The 16,955-nt window shown below is 45.8% G+C and overlaps 1 protein-coding gene across 3 annotated transcripts in view; it reads left to right on the plus strand.

The window, feature by feature from the left end:
* The window catches only part of ACOXL (acyl-CoA oxidase like), a 354,745-nt gene that overhangs the window by 63,399 nt on the left and 274,391 nt on the right, over positions 1-16,955 (plus strand). For all 3 annotated transcript variants that reach the window (XM_028117110.2, XM_028117111.2, XM_028117112.1), the window contains 4 exons: positions 2,822-2,936; positions 3,521-3,607; positions 5,375-5,447; positions 9,020-9,152. In XM_028117110.2, coding sequence (XP_027972911.1) covers positions 2,822-2,936; positions 3,521-3,607; positions 5,375-5,447; positions 9,020-9,152 — 408 coding nt within the window. The remainder of the gene's footprint in view (positions 1-2,821; positions 2,937-3,520; positions 3,608-5,374; positions 5,448-9,019; positions 9,153-16,955) is intronic.

Genomic DNA, 16,955 nt, shown 5'->3' on the forward strand with positions numbered 1-16,955 from the left:
GTTTTCCTGCCCCACAAGTGCTAGTTAGAGGTGATCAGGGTTTAGAATGACAGATTCAAGCGAGGGTTGTGTTGGAATATGTTCTTCCTGTCCTCCTGCCCAGGTGCTAGTTCTCTACAATAGTCAGTGATGTCCAAGGTCATACATAGCAAGAATAAGGACTGAACTGAATGCTCACTATGTGCCAGGCTCTGTATCGAACACCTTCTGTATACTTTACCTTATTCCCTCGCAATAACCATCCCATAACATGACGGTAAGCCACTTCTGGTAATTTAGCCCATGTTGCTAGACATCAGGCTAAGCACTCTACGTGTAACATTGTGTTAAATATCCTATGGTTTTCTAGGAAGATACTATTGTCCCTAATTGTTAGGTGGAGAAACTGAGGCTCTGATAGGTTAGGAAACTGACTCTGCATCTGCAGTTAATGAGCGAGTCTGCTTCAAGTGAGACTGCCCCTAAGAGCTTAGCTTTCCTGCCAATGGTGACGTGCCAACCAAACATCTTTTGAGTGTTTGGTTGGTCAGTTTTTTCTTTCCCTAAACCACGGTAGTGAGGTCACCCTGCTCTCATTAAAGGGGAAAAAAGAAACCCCACCCAGAATTTTTATTTATTTGTTTCTTCTGACAGTTATTATTTTTTCCCCACAAAAATCATTTCCCTGGGCGGGTCCCATTTTCCCTAAACAGCATAGATGATTTAGCTACCTGGCGTGCTTCGGCAGCTGTTGCCTTCTGCAGGGGAGTTACAAAGCTGCAGTCATGATGGTGAGGAGACTCCGGTGAACGCTCTTTCTCCGGTGGGAGTGAGAGGGAGAATAAGCCCATCATAAACTCAGGCCATTGAGGATTGACATAACGGGGAATGGATTTCTCCTTCATTGCTTTCAGTGTTTCCCCCTTCATTTCCCTTTTAAAATGGGAGAGCATATCAAATGAGCCCTCTCTCCCTCAAGGACTGTTTCAATCTCTTACATGTTTTGGTTATTCATTTCGGTGGGTTGGCTGTTTTATTTTTATTTTTGGACAGTGGCTCAGGTAGTGGTAGGGATAATTAAGAGGTAACAGAGAATTTTAGTTTTACAGTTTATGCTAAATAGCAAAAATGAGGCTACAGGCTCTTTGGGCAAAGCCTTTTTTTTTTCTTTCTTTTTTTTTTTTTTTAGTGCTTACAGTACTGACCATTTTGTTGGCCTTCAACAACTAATTATGGTAGGAACTGACACACGTGGTGTGCATTATTTAGATCACACTTTAATGCCAGCATTTTGGCTTGTGCAGACTTTCCCAAATCAAGGTTTTTGCCAGAAGTGACAAGCCTTCTTTCCCAGAGTGTCTCAGATGTTTATGGGAATGGATGGCCTCCTGTCTCTTCCCTATCCCACCAGATCTTTGCTGCCAGGTCAATGTTACTCTGCTACTTCCCTTCCTAGCCTCGAGGGGTAAGCGTCCCTTTACCACACGGGTTTTTTTTTTGTGTGGTGTTTTTGTTGTGGTTGTTACTGCACCCAGCCTCAAATAATTCCTTTCTTTGAGCAATCCTGGCTGGCCTGATAAGACAAGGGCAGTCTCCAGGGACTTCTCTTAAAAAGATTCAGCTTGTCCATTTATGTTTCTGAAAAGCGCTTGCACATGTTAAAAGTTTCCTTGTGCAAACACATGTCAGAGAATGTTTTCTTAGGCTTCAGGAATGTATTTCTTGGCCAGTGGGAAAGTATAGTCCATAGACTTTAAAATCTGAACTCTGAGATAATCTTTACATGATCAATCGCTTGCTGGTTTAGTTCAGTGACCTCTTCGATATTGTCAGCTCCAATTAGATGTGCAGTTCTGCTCTTTTGCCATTTCCCCTGGATTCCCTGACCTGCCCCAGGGACCCTGTATTCAGAGCTGGCAGTTACTGTGAGTACCTCCTTGACAAGAGGTTTCAGGGTAAGCCGGGTGGCGAGCTGAATCAGAAGCGAAGAAGGGAGCATTTCTATTGTGATTCTGCACTGGCTTCCCAAGAGGAGGAGAAAGAAGACCCAGGTTAAGCAGAGCCTGAAAACAAAAACCCTGCATCTTCTTCTTGACCAATGTTAATTTCAGACTGTTTGGAGCTGAAATCCTTGGTCATATGATGGAGACAAACTGGGTGGCATATTCTAAGATTCTTTCCCCTATAAGATAGAGAATTATTTACAAATGCTTCAATTTAAGGGCTTACGCATCTGGGGGGAACTTTTAATTATTCTATTCATTGATCAAGAAAATGGAGTGGTAGGATCTGAACCAATCATCCAAAGGCTCAAGTGAGGTTTTTTTTTTTCCTTTTATAAAAATCACGATTGTGTGGGCTGAGATTCTAAGCAGTGGTGGGAATAGGTCATGGGCGCCTACTAATCTTGCTTGCATTTCCAGCATACAGTTTGGGCCTTCAGTTACTTGCCATTTAAACAACAGAGCCATATCATTGAGGCAGAGATTTTCAAGGCCTGGGCAAGAGTGGAGGGCATGAGGAACCAAGTGATTTGTCCAGAAGGTGCAATGCCCAGCAGACAAGATAAAACACACAGACGTGGACTCATCCACCTAGGGGCCCCAGATCCTTAGACGTGTCATCCTTTCTTGTGTGAACCTTGCCGATGGGGTGTTTGGGAGTGAGAGCTGAGTATATTATCCCCAGGGGCTTGGGGGTTTTGTCTTCTCTTCTGCCGTGAAATCACCTGATTGCGTCCTGCTAGAGGACGTGGATCTGTTTCACAGTAATCATTGTACTGAGCCAAGGAGTCGAGATGAGCCATAGGAAAGGAAAACTCTGTCACTCTTTTTCTGTGTAGGAGTTTGTGATCAACACACCATGTGAAAATGCTGAGAAGATGTACATTGGAAATGCGATGTATGGGAATTATGCCGCCGTCTTCGCTCAGCTCATCATAAACGGAAGATCGCAAGGTTTGTGCTGGTGCAGAGAGCTAGAATAATTCTCTTTACTCTTACTACTTTCCAGCAAGCACTTTACCTTGAAAAGTGCACTTCACAGCACTGGTTTTGTCTTGTATAAACTCAGTGCCAACTTTATTTCTTCAGTATACACGGTGACTGAATTTATTATGACATTTTGGCATTACAGTCGTCCCCTTCCCCCCTTACGTGCAGTTTTGCTTTCCACGGTTTCAGTTACCTGCTGTCCACTGCAGTCTGGAAGCAGATGATGGTCAAAGGGTTGGTACTAGTGTCACACTCTGTCGCAGCACCTACATCATTCCTGCTCCTCGTCTCATTACGTAGGAAGGAAAACACATGGCATATATAGGGTTCAGTACTTTCTGTGGTTTCAGGCATTCACCCCGGTCTTGGAATGTATCCCCTGTGGACACGGGAGGACTATGGTATACACTATTATATGCAGTGCACAGTCTTAGAACTGACTGAATTTCAGGATCAACACAATTTGTAGACCGTTCCAGGAAATGAATAAAGCTTTAACTGTAGCTTTAGAAAAGAGAGTTTAGCAACTGTCCCTCTGCCTTCCTCAGGGCCCCACTGTTTCATTGTTCCTGTCCGCGATGAAAATGGAAGCTTGTACCCGGGAGTGACAGCTATTGATATGATGTACAAGGAAGGTGAGTCCTCAGGTGACACCATTTCTACCCTCATTTGCACTTCCTGCCTGCTCCCTGCCCCATCCAAGAAGGGTCTAACCTGACTCACCAAGACAGTGAAGGCAGAGATTCTTTGATTTTGAAGCCTGATGGAAGTCTTTTATGTCACAACTGTTGGGGAATGTTGAAGATTGCCATTTATGAATATGCATTGGTCTTATTTTCTCCCAGCCTCTCATATTTTCCAGTTGTGAGGCAGCTTTTGCCTTCAGTAATTTCGCCTCCTCTCTTCTTCTTGGACTTGTGGGCTCTCAGACAGCAGGTTGAGGCTCTCTTTTTCCTGCCCCTGAGCCACAGCCTGGTGTTGGTGCCTAGGAGGCCCTTGATGAATCCCGAGGACTGACTCGGGGGACGAGTTTGCTGTTGTAACCCAGGCTGAGTGGCTTAAACGGCAGAATGTATTGGCTCATGGTTCTGGAGGCTATAAGCCCAAGATCAAGGTGATGCCAGGGTTGGTTCCTTCTGAGGGTTGTGAGGGAGAGTCTGTTCCAAGCCTCTCTCCTTAGCTTGTAGATGGTGTCTTCATGCTTGCGTGGTGTTCTTCCTCCTTGTGTGCGTGTCTGTTTCTAAATTTCCCCTTTTGTAAGAACACCAGTCCTTTGGATTAGGACTGACCTCTTTTAATTTGATTATCTCTGTAAAGACCCTATCTACAGATAAGGTCATATCCATAAGTACTTGGGTTTAGAACTCAAACGTGTGAATTTTTGAGGGGTGGGAGAGGGCTGCAATGCGACCTATGACAATTGGTGAGAGCAGGCCATACCTGTGGGCCCCACTGGTTGTCCCCAGCCAAGGCCAAACCAAGCCAAAGAAACAGGTGGGAGAAGAAGGAAAAAGAAACAAAAAGGGAAAAGGGGAAAGGAGATGATTCTTTGGTGGAGGGGATAGTCTCACCTCGGCCCTCGCTGTTCACGACCACTGCCACAGCTGCGGGAATGGGCTGCAAGTGGGATTGTGAGTGCTCTAACTGTATCTCTCAGGGGTGACTGAGGCCCTCGCTGCCCTTGTCCCTTGAAGGCACCCATCGAGTCAAGTGTTGAGGAGAGCAGAGGGCCCAGCTCTTGTGAAGGGGTGCCAGACATTTAAAGCACTGGCAACTTCAGAAAGTCTGCTTTGGTTTCCTTGGAAGCTCCTAAATGCAACTGTATCCTTGTCAAGGTGTGATGTTCCAAATAAAGACGTTTACTAAAGATTTTTTTTTTTCCCCTCAGCTCAAATCTTCCCAAGTGTGAGATAAACAAAAAGTAGACCCCAGACTCTGACAGGCATCATTAGGAAACAGGTCCGGCAGTTTTCAGGAACCTTCTGGGGAGTCAGGTCACTGACCCCAGTCAGTCACAGCTGTCCTTGTCTTTTTAGGCATTTGACTTCACTACCCCTTGTTCTCGGAAGGAAGCCCTGGGAGGGAGGAGAAACTTGACTTCTGTATTATTGGGGGAGTAGGTGGCTTTCTTGCCTTCTCTGCGTTTGCCCTGGCATTCCTTCTGATGCCTAGAGCTCCTCCTTTCCAAGTCGCAGCACCCAGATCCTCCACCTGAGCCCAGGAGCACAGAAAGCTCAGCTCTTCGAGAAGACCAACAGAGAGCGTCCCCGCCCCCACCCCATCTAGAGAAGCATCAGCCATTCTGGGAGTAAAGGGAAGGGTTTGGGATTTTAGTGGAGAAGTAGCAGGAAACTGATGCTAGCACAGATTTGTCCCCTGCAGCTGTTTTCTGCTCTCTCTAGGTCTGCACGGTGTGGATAATGGGATCTTAATATTTCACAAGGTTCGGATACCAAGGGAGAACCTGCTGGATAAGTGAGTACTTTTCACTTTAACTCAGATTGGCTGTGCGTATGATCTCATTGCTCTCCCAAGCTAGGCCTGGTGCCTGGGTCTCGTGGGCTGCACGTCCAGGCTGTCTGCCAGCCCCTCCTACAAGTTCATTGACCATCCATTGGAAAATGTAGATAAGAAAACAGAAAAAAATTAAAATTATCCAAAACGCTATTACCCAGATATAATGATTGTTATGCACACTTGAATGTACAACTCTCTAGACTTTTTTTCCATGCTGGTATATCAACAGAGAGAGGTGTGTTTGATTTTTACTGAATGAGATCCACTTATAAATTCTATTTTTTACAACTCGCAATTTCTATTTAACATTATGTCAGATGTTTTTATGCAACAGGAAATACATATATACATTTTCACTTTCAATGTGGCCATAATAGACAAATAAATGATCTATAATTTATGTAATCTATCCTGATTGTTGGGCAATTTAGATTGTTTCCTTAAATTTTTTGGTTGTTGTTGCTATTACACACCAGGCAGTGTTCTTGCCTCCTTTGCGGGTGGCAGGAGGTAAGGTACCACCTTTCAGCTTAGGAGGCTCTTGTAACCAGTGCTGCTTGGATGGATGGATAATGTCAGAGGTGCTCAGTGTCATTTCCCAGCATCCCACTGACGACAGGTTGGGTTAAATGATGAGGAGAAGGCTGCTTCTTCAGGGGCATTTTAGGGGTGGAGCTCTAGGGGTTCACATTACACTTTGCAGAGGCCAAGAAACACCAATTACTGTGACTTTTCTCAACAGCATTTCATGTATCCAATAAAATTCCTGACCTATATACATATTGAAATCTGTGAAAAAGCTAGCAATCAAGCTCTGCATAATCAGGTTTACTATAGATTTTCCCTTAACACTTCATTCGTTTTCTTTGCCTGCACACTCTTGCCAGCAGATAAATGTCATAGATGCCAAAAGTTTAAGAAAAATATGTGGGAAACAAATTCTGTTAACCACCCCCCTGCTCCCCGGGGAATGGGTAGGAAATAAAATGGAAATGATGAAAGCATCTTTGCAGTTATCCTGGTGTGTGGCGAAGCCTTTGGGTCCCCTCAGGAGCCACCAGTGTCCATGACAGCAGGTCTGAACACCATCAGCCTTCCCCAGAGGTGCCTGCACATTTTCCAGTCACTTAGCTGCAGCACTATACTCTGGGAGATGGGGAAGAGGGAAGGAAAGCTATAGATGTAGAGCTCCCCATGTGTCCCACCTTCATGAGATCTCAGTGGCCTGGCCAGTCTGCCAGAAGCTGGATCCATTGGCTCATCCTTCATCCAATGCATTAGAGATTAGAAAGTTAGATCCAGCCGGAAAAAAAAAAGTGATAGTGAGCTACATGATCTGTAGAAGATAGGAGAATATATGGATTTTTTTGATGAGCAGGGTTTTATTTTAAGCCATTCTATTGGCACTTAAACTGCCCCCAATATGCCAGAGAACAGCAGTGGAAACACAGGCATTTTGAAGGCGGAGCCCCATTTTGGGGGTGTTGATAAAAAGTGGATCAGTAAATAGATGTTCAGATTCATTGCAATCCTTGTCAAAATCCCAGTTGCCCCCGCTTTTTTTGCAGAAATTGAGAAACTGATCTTAAAATTTATATGGCAACACAAGAGAGTCAGAAGAGCCAAAACAATCTTGCTAAAGAACAAAGTAGGAGACTTACACTTCTGATCTGAAAATTTACTACAAATTTACAGTAATTGAGGTGGTGTGGCAGTATAGTGGATCCCCCTGAAAGCAGGTGGGAAGTAAAAAAGGAAAAAAAAAAGAAAAAACCCACTGTGGTATTGGCATAAGGATAAATAGGTAGGCAATGAAATGGAATGGAGAGTCTAGGAATAAATTCTTACATTTGTGGTAAATTAATATTCAACAAGGATAATAAGACTATTTAATGGGGGAAAGAGTAGTCTTTTCAACAAATGGTACTGGGACAACTGGACATCCACATGCAAAAGCATAAAATTGGACTCTTATCTCGTCCCGTATACAAAAATGAACTCAAAATGGATCACAGATATAATCGTAAGGGCCAAAACTGTAAAGCTCTTAGAAGAAAGCATAGGTGTGAATCTTTGTGGCCTTGATTAAGCACCAAAAGCATAAGCAACCAAAGAAAAAAAGAGATAAATTGGACTTCATCAAAATTAAAAAACTTTTGCACCTCAAAGGACACTATGAAGAAAGTGAGAAGACAATGCACAGAAAGGAAGAAAATATTTGGAAATCACATATATTGTAATATATATGATACATATATATCATCTATATCATTTGCAAATCATATGTGTATATATATATCATATATATATATAGCATCCAGAATACAAAAGGAACAATTAAAAGACAAATGACCCAGTTGAAAAATGGGCAAAAATCTGAATAGACATTTCTTTGAAGAAGATATGCAAATGGCTAGTGGGCACATGAAAAGATGCTCAACATCCTTGTCATTAGGGAAATGCCAACCAAAACCACAATGAGATATCACTTTGCACCTGCTCAGATGGCTGTAATAAAAGAGACAGACCATAATAACGGTTGGCGAGGATGTGGAGAAATTTAAACCCTCATACATTGTTGGTGGGGATGAAAATAGTGTTGCTGATTTGGAAAAGAGTTTGGCACTTCTTCAAAAGTTTAAATTTTTCATATGAGCCAATTCTGCTCCTAGGTATGTGTGAAAACATTGTTCACAAGAGAATTGAAAACATGTCTGCACTAAAATGTGTACACAGTTGTTCATAGCATAATTATTCATAATAGCCATAAAAGGGGAAACAACCCAAATATCTATCAACTGATGAATGGATAAACAAAATATGTGTATCAGTACAATGACTTATCACTGGGCCATAAACAGGAATGAAGTATGGACATGCCACAACATGCATGAACCTTGAGAACAGTGAGCTGAGTAAAAGAAGGCACACACAAAAGCCACATATTGTACGATTCCACTGATGGGAAACATCCAGAATAGACAAATCCATAGAGATAGAAAGTAGATTAATGGGTGCCAGGGCCTGGAGTGTGATGAGTATGGGGAGTGACTGCTAATAGTAGGCGGTTTCTTTTGGGGGTGATAAAATGTTTTGGAATTGGACAGTGGTAATGGTTGTACAAGTTTGTGAATGTCCTAAAAACCACTGAATTGCACATTTTAAGAGGGGGGATTTTATGGCATGTGAATTATATATCAACAACAAAAGAGTGGATTGATGTGTAGTCTTCACATTCAGGCTCCGGTGTTGGTTTAATGATGGTGGTCCCCATGCTTCTTTTTGCCAGGGGCCCCTGCTGAGTCACAGGTTGGTGGTGGCACAAAACCTGCTTTTGCTGTCCGTGAGTCAAGCTTTGGTCAGGATCTTCTGGGGAGACTTTTCCCCCATCCCCGACTCTGATGTCTCATAAGGGTATTTCCTGGATCTGGAAACCCTGTGTGTGCATATAGCATCATTTCTAGTGGTGCCATGTTCTTCTTTTTTGTTAACCCTACTCCTCTTTTCCACCTGCCTCTTCCCTACCATAGGTTTGGTTCTGTGGCTCCAGATGGGCAGTACCATTCCCCTATTAAGAACAAGAGTGCAAGATTCAATGTGATGCTGGCAGCGCTGACCCCTTCGAGATTGGCTGTGACTTTCCAAGCTATGGGTGCCATGAAGGTAGTTGACTCTGATTTTAATTTACATCACGGTTTATTCTCTGCATGTTCCAGGGGTGGGTAACAATTTCAGGAGCTGAGCTTCCTGAGCCACAGTTGGTATAATGTGGCTAGGGTTAATGGTTAGATGCTAATAAGTGCCAGTTGGCCACACACAGAGAACATTTCTGCACCCTTCTTATCATGGGATCCTATCCATCTACATCTCAGATGTGCTGCTGATTACGGTGGGTGGAACATAGGCATTGTGGTGAAAGAGCCACAAAGGATGAACTTGGGGGGACTGGGTCGTTCAGATCAAATGCCTCTGCTAGAAAAGCAGCTAAGAGCTGGCACGTGAGGGAAGGCCACCGTGTCTCAGCTGAGTTCATTGGGGAGCTTTGATGGTCACATGGCTGTTTGGAGTATGGCATTCAGCATCACAAGTTGGAGTCCATGAAGCCAGATCCCTAGAAGGCATCTCTACCTCCCCTCCTCTCACACCTTCCCAAATACTGATTTGGAAAGAGCAGCCAGGAGAGGAAAGTTCTGGAAGGGCCTTCTCTTCCTCCTCTTCCTCCTGTTCCTCCTCCCCTTCCTCCTCAAGGCTCAGCATTGTCTGTTCGCTGGGCCCTTTCCATCTCTTTGCATGAGGGAAAAACCTGCTTTAAGCTCCACTGAGCTTGGTGAAGCTGGAAGAAAAATTAAGAAACCCATGAATATACACTGTGGCTCGAATCCAACTTTTCCATCAAGAAGGAATAAATTTCATTCACCTGACTCCAGGCCTCATGTCAGCACACAGTTGTCTGATGAGCAGGAAAATTCTTCTTTACTCTTTTCCACCAGGTTGGCCCTGCTTCCCAGGAAGCCTGCCTGACAGGAGCTGCCCTGTGTTTTGTGTTTCCTGCCAGTTGGTACAACTGTGATGCTGTAAAGACCGACGCTCATTACTAAGCCAGTGACCTCATGCCCATGGGCACTGCTTCCTGCACTTGTGTTCCTGTGGTTCTTAAAGGGTGTTGAGTTCTGAAGTCCCGCATCAGGAACGGCTCAGCCGGTTGGTCCCCTTGGCTGAATTGCCTGACAAATGAATAAGGCCCCAGGGAAGCCTTATGATGAAGGCACAGAGGTGGGGCCAAGACTATGCACAGGATCAGAGTGCTAAGGAAGACTTCTTCTTCAAGTCTGTAATAGAAACCATTTCAGCCATTTGGGGACTCCAGAAAGAGGCAAAAGGAGAGAAGTCAGTGAGCTGAGAATTACACTGTAGAGAAGCCGGGACAAAAATCAGATCCAGGATTATCTGGTACCTTGATGGCAGTCTGCACAATAGCCCCTCTGCTGGCAGTGGCCTTGGGGAGCTCGGTGAACACGAAAGCCCCTGCTGGCTGCTGTGGCCTAGGCAGGCGGTGCAGAAAGCCTGCGCCTGATGTCTCCGAGGGGGCGGTGGTGTGTGGAGGACGCCCACGCTGTCAGGAGGCCCATCAGCTCTTCCAGGCTCCTGGTGGAGTCCTGAGGGGCAGGCACAGGGTAGCAGAGACAGGGAAGAAGCAGGGCCTTCTGGAAGAGACTTTGTTTCTCAGCATCGCCAGAGCTGGAGCCGGGAGGGTGGGGGAGAGGAGACCGTGGCTGATTTTTAAAAGGTCCTCGTTCTCCATTCTACCAAACATTGGCAACGTAGAGGCCTTATCTTGATCATAGAACAGAGAACCGAGGGCTCAAATCTCAGCCAGGACTTGACCAGCAGTGGGGTCGTGGGTGAATCAGGAGGCCTCGTTAAGCCTCAGCTTCTTCATCTGTACAATGGACCTGCGATAATGGTGAGGCAGGAGTGAGTAGAGGTGTGTGCGGCGCCGGCCCAGAGCGAATGTTCGGTAGCTCAGAGCTGTTACTGATGTGATGCCTGGGTCACTGCTGCTGTTACTGTGTTAGCTGTAAGACAGGAATAAGTGGGCTTTTGTTGAAACACATGCCACGCTGGCCTCCAGGTAACGAGGCAGTCCGGAAGGTTTTGCAGAAGCGCGCAGTTTCCTTTGGATTCCCGTGCCTCTGAAGCAAAACAGAGAGGCTGTGAGTCAGCACCTGCCCTGCCCAGGAGGCAGATTTGCCCAGTGACAGGGAGATCCCCTCGTGGAGCCTGCGAGCCCCGGGCGCTGCGTGGTGCAGGCACCACTGATGTGGTCAGCCCTGATGGTCAGCGACCCTGGCCATTGTGATCTCATTGCGAGTGTCTCGGGCGGGGATGATCTCACCAGCCCTCTTGGCATCTCCTCCTCTCCTATGGCTCAAACACATGACAGATGTTTTCTCGGCTGAAACCTAAGACAGGCCTGCTTGTTCTGTTCCCGCTGATGGGTGGAAAAATGGATCCTTTTCTCCTACGTGCATTCCTTAGGTATTAGAAAACTGTCACCGCGGCTCCCCATGGTGACATTTGCTCAAGGCTGAGCATGCCTGGCTCTTTTAAACTTTGCCCAGATGTCTTATTTTTCATGGTTCTCTCTCATTTCCATAGTTTCTCAGTACTTTCAGACTTTCTCTTAAAGGCTTGCCTGAATAGCCTTCCTCCAATTTGTGTCCCAAGCATTGAGCCCGATGAAATGATTGGCAGGAACAAAAGGAAGGGAAACCAAGACATTTGGCCTGGGTGGGAGGTGGGGGCTCGGGGGGGCTCTGCAGCTGAAGTGGGGAGACTGGGAAGCCTCTTCAGAGGGAGGAAGGAAGCTGGGGAAAGTCACCGTGAGTTCGGAGGCGGAAGTAGAGGGAGCGTGAAATGAGAAGGAGGTCTAGTGCAAGGTTTGGGTTGATTTTTGCATGGAAGTAAGTATTTCAGCGTAAGACAATCTTGTTCCTCACTCTCCGAAGAGTCTCCCTAGTCTTTTAAAGTAGGTGCTACACAGTACAGTGGGGGCCCTTCCCCAGAGTTCTGAGCAGTTCTGGGTGAGGGTGGGGCCGGGGCCGGTGAGTCTGCATTTCCAGCAAGTTCCCCAGTGATACGGACATTACTGGTTGGGCACCACATTTGGAGAACCCCTGCCCAGAGCAGATGGATACAGTCATAGGTTCCTGGCCCCATCCCAGCCACCTTGTCCCCGTCCTGGGCACCCAGTGCCTCCAAGATCATGGCCCAGTTCTCTGCCCATCTCTAGCCCCTTGCATGACTTCTCACCCGGCCTCCCTCTCACATGCCTGTGCTGCCTAGCGCGCCCACCCCCACTTTTCACATGATTAGTGTTCATGTACAAGTCAGTGCTCAGGCGAGTGTCCCTTCTTCAGAAAGGTCACAGCCTACATGTGGTCCCTCTGTCATGTTTTCAAGGCCCTCTACTCCCCCTTGCAGCATTTATTATGGTTTTGACCAGCTAATGGTGTGATTGGCTGTTTCTGTGTCCTTGCCAGCCTAAAAGCTCCATGCATCCAGGACCCTGCTGGTCGCCTTCCCTGCTGGGTCTTCAGCTTCCCACGTGGCATGGCACGAAGTAGGAACACAGTAAATAAGAGTTGGTAGAATGAATGAAGAATGAATCAGGGGTACCCGCGTGGCTCAGTCAGTTAAGTGTCTGCCTTCGGCTCAGGTCATGATCTCAGGGTCCTGGGATCGAGCCCCACATTTGGGCTCCCTGCTCGATGGGGAGCCTGCTTCTCCCTCTGTCCTTCCCGCTGCTTGTTCTCTCTCTCTCTCTCTATCAAATAAATAAATAAAATCTTAAAAAAAGGAATGAATCAGAATTCACAAACTGAACACCTGACATAGTTCTTGGGAGAGGTAAGTGTTCAATACATGTTTATCCTGTGGCCCACACCCCAACCCCTCAGCTCATTCCAGAGTGGCAGGAAAGAAAGATATTGCTAACTCTTCCTTCTGACTCTACACGTAATACGTACTTTACAGTTGTTAACTTATTTCTCCTCATAACAGCTCTGAGGGGGTTCCATTGGTATGTGGGGAAACTAAGGCATGAGGAGGTTAAAGAATTTGTCCAAGGTGGGCACCGAATATACACAGGTTGACTCTGCTGGTCCTCGTTAAGGGAGATGGCCACATATTTGGAAGGATGGTCATAGCATGTTGTGTAGATAAGATTGACATGTAGATATTATTGAGAGATATGGTTGGATTCAGTGGGAACAAGGGCAGGCCAATGCAGTACATGAAGACTAAGAAGTTGGAGGTGCTCGGGCGTGTTCATGAGCTGCTGAAGTAGCTGAGTTACAACTTTGGGTCATAGAAGGTCACGAGCTGGCCTGTGAATCGTTGGGTTAGGAAGACTCTCACCACAGCCCTTAACCAGGACTGCGTCTGGTGGGAGCCATGCTCCTCCTCCTCACCTTATCCTAGTGCCAGTGCTGAAGCAGGCAAAGGGAAGATGCCCCACATGAAGTTGTTCGGGTGAGATGTGTAGGATTGACATGCATGGAAACAGCTGGAGTGTTGTGCTTACTGTAGACCGCAGCAAGGCCATTAACAGCATGTACTCTGGAGTTGGCTTCTTGGATTTGCAGCCTGCTTCTGTGTGACCTCGGCAAGTTGCCGAGCCTCTCCACACCTCTAAATGTAATGATAGCACTCCCTCCTAGAACTGTTGTAAAGCCTGGGTGGGTCCGTACCTGGAGGGGGCTTCTACAGTGCCCGCATACACTACATCGTCCATACCTGGAGGCTGGTATCATAGTATTATAAGGGATGTGGGAGCTATATATTCAGGTTCGGTACTATTGATCATGAAAACGACATCGGAGGCTATGAGGATACCACACTCGATTGGTAACACATGCTCGGCCCTCGGTGGTAGTGGTGCTTGAACTAACAGTAGGGACTTAAGAGGCTGAGCCTGGATGTGGCTGAAAGATGTCTGTGGTCACGGTTGGCTGTGGATATGGGATGGGGAGAAGAGAGGTCCGTGCCATCTGACTTTCTTCCCGGGGTTCAGTAAAGGACACATGGTCCTGAGAGAAGAGTGGAGAGAGTGAATGACCATCTTTGAGTCATAAAAGGTTGCGGTGTGTATGATGGTGGATAACTTTTCCCATTTCCTGGGGCTGAAGGGAGAGCAAAGGGAAGAAATTGGTTTCACATGGGACACTCGTAACTTGTGATGGGAGCATGACCTTTTCTGATAGGGAGCCTTTTTGGATATGAAGAAAGGGCCTGAGGAAGGTGGTAGAGTCCACTTTTTCAAGAGGGTCTCTCTCCCCTATTGATGGGGCTTTGGGGATATTGTGGCCTTGAATAACCTTTTCAAGACCTTCTGACTGTAAGGCTTCATGGAGAATTAGAATAACAAAGAAGAGAGGTAAGGGGTATCTGAGTCTTCTGAGTCAAAGACGGCTCTTCAAACCACAGGGGGCACGATGGTGCAACATAACTTGGGCCTGCACTGTGTTGGGTGAACACAGAGCAGAGCTGGCTGCGTGTTCCTGCTCTCTGGTCTTGCCCTGGGGCTTCCCCTTCACCCAGGCTTTGATACATCCCCAGAGATGTCCCAGATGTGTGTTCCTCACCCTGGTGTCTGGCTCCTGCATCTGGCTCTGCAATGCCAGGCCTGAGTACTTGAGTCACCAGCAGGGACCGGACCTGGGCAGCTGCCGTCAGAGTGTGACAGTCTGGGTGCCTGATAACCATGAACCAGGCCCCTTAATTTAAAACCTCAATTCCTGTAGCTACCACTATAAAACTATCAGGTTTTTGTCTGTTTAATTCTTGCTAGGAGGTCACCTCGTTTTGGTTTTCTTTTGGAATCATTTTATGTTTATCTCTCCTTCTTGTCACTTAGTGTTTTATCATTTTCATCATTATTAATAGAACATGTAGTGGGCAGAGATCATGCCTTTTTATTTAGTCTCGGTGTAGGGCCTAGTAGAACACTAAATGCCATGAAGTCTTTTTGCTCTGCCTTCCCTTCCTTTCCTTTTCCTTCCCTTTCTTTTCCTTTCTTCCTTCCTTCCATCCACTCAGCCATCTTCCAGCAATCTGTACACTCATATACCCACCTGTCCATTCATCCATCTATATACCCATCCCCTCCTCTCATTCATCCATCCACTTATCCACCAGTCCACTCACCTATCCATTCATCCATCCACTTATCCACCAATCCACTCACCTATCCATTCATCCATCCACTTATCCACCAATCCACTCACCTATCCATTCATCCATCCACTTATCCACCAGTCCACTCACCTATCCATTCATCCATCCACTTATCCACCAGTCTACTCACCTATCCATTCATCCATCCACTTATCCACCAGTCCACTCACCTATCCATTCATCCATCCACTTATCCACCAGTCCACTCACCTATCCATTCATCCATCCACTTAATCCACCAATCCACTCACCTATCCATTCATCCATCCATTCATCCACCAATCCACTCACCTATCCATTCATCCATCCATTCTTCCACCCACCCACCTTTCCACCCATGCCACTACAAAGACTGTGAACACAAGGGTGATCCATTCATGCACGATTTACTAGTTAATGGGGAGCTATGTAATGTTCTAAAGAAAAGCAGTCACCTTTCTGATGGACACCATATTTTAGAAAATCTCCTTAGGCAAGAGTGTATAAGGAGAGGTCAGAGGCATATTCCATCCTCCAGAGCCTGGCCCTCAGCCAGCATTAAGGACTGAATAAGAAGCATCTCTATAGGACCTTGTATGCCTGAGGGCTTGGCGGGGGGGGTCTGAAATGAATAGGATTAGATAGAAATGGAAGTACTCTGACAATGAGCACAGTGAGACCTCTGCTCCATCAAATAGTGTGGTGTAATGGGAGGGCAGAGTGAGGTAGGATATGGGGTCCCTAGAGCAATGTCTTGAAAATGTATGGTACTCGCAAGTGTGTATATCATTGAAATTGACGAGACAAAGTTGATTGATGTTTATTCTTTTGACATTTTGTAATGTGGCCAGTCACCCGTTATCACAGGGAGTTGGAGAGTTGAAAATGGGGCTCATCCTGTGTCAGTTGTATGCTTGTCATTTTAGATGCATTGTGTATGCTTTGAGGAAGCAGGTTCACGTTGCTCATCTTGTTCTACTCAGGTTAACATTATTCTTACTCTAGCATCCTCACACATGCATACACAGGTGTAAGGAGCAGGGGACTTGCTCAGATGCTGGGGAAGTCCCATGGGATAAGGGGTTTGTCTGGATGATCCTCAGAGGGGCCATCTGTGAAATCTGTACTGTTTCGTTTTCTGGTTTAGAAACTTCCCAAGGTTGACCACCAGAGGGTAGCAAATACCAATAATGACTTGCAGATTCTTTTTCCTTTATATTTATTTGGGGATGTATGTAAGAAAAGCCTGGAATTTTGTTGTTATCATCAGTTTAGCATCTTGTCAGCTATCAGTGTTGATTGCTACAAAATGGTTAGTATAAGGAGAGTTGGGGGGGTGCATCAGCTGAGTAATTAATTGTCTGGCCAAAGACCAAGACTGTACATAGGATGCAGAGTTATTTGGATGACTCTTCAGGATATAATTTGGCTCACAAATGTCCTAAGAAATAAGTTTGCAGCATTTTGGGTGGGTGTGAAAATGGTTAATTTTTTTTTGTGGTGTTTCCATGGCAGTTTACATTTTTAACAACTGAAATTTAAACATTTATTTTTTAAAAGGTACATCTGCTGCCTTTTTCCTCAAAGAGCAAAGAGCTAAAGATCCAGTACAACTGTAGATAGGTAGCACATGACATGAATTTTTGAAATGGTTATTTTAAAGAATTGCCATTTTGAATTTACTTCAATTCTGTGAACACATGTGGGATGAGTCGCTGTGGACCGTGAGCAGAGATAACCTGGAACAGG

Source organism: Eumetopias jubatus, unplaced genomic scaffold, assembly GCF_037043125.1.
Source record: "Eumetopias jubatus isolate StellerSeaLion01/CBP00866 unplaced genomic scaffold, mEumJub1_p1.0 scaffold_9, whole genome shotgun sequence".
NCBI lineage: Eukaryota > Metazoa > Chordata > Mammalia > Carnivora > Otariidae > Eumetopias > Eumetopias jubatus.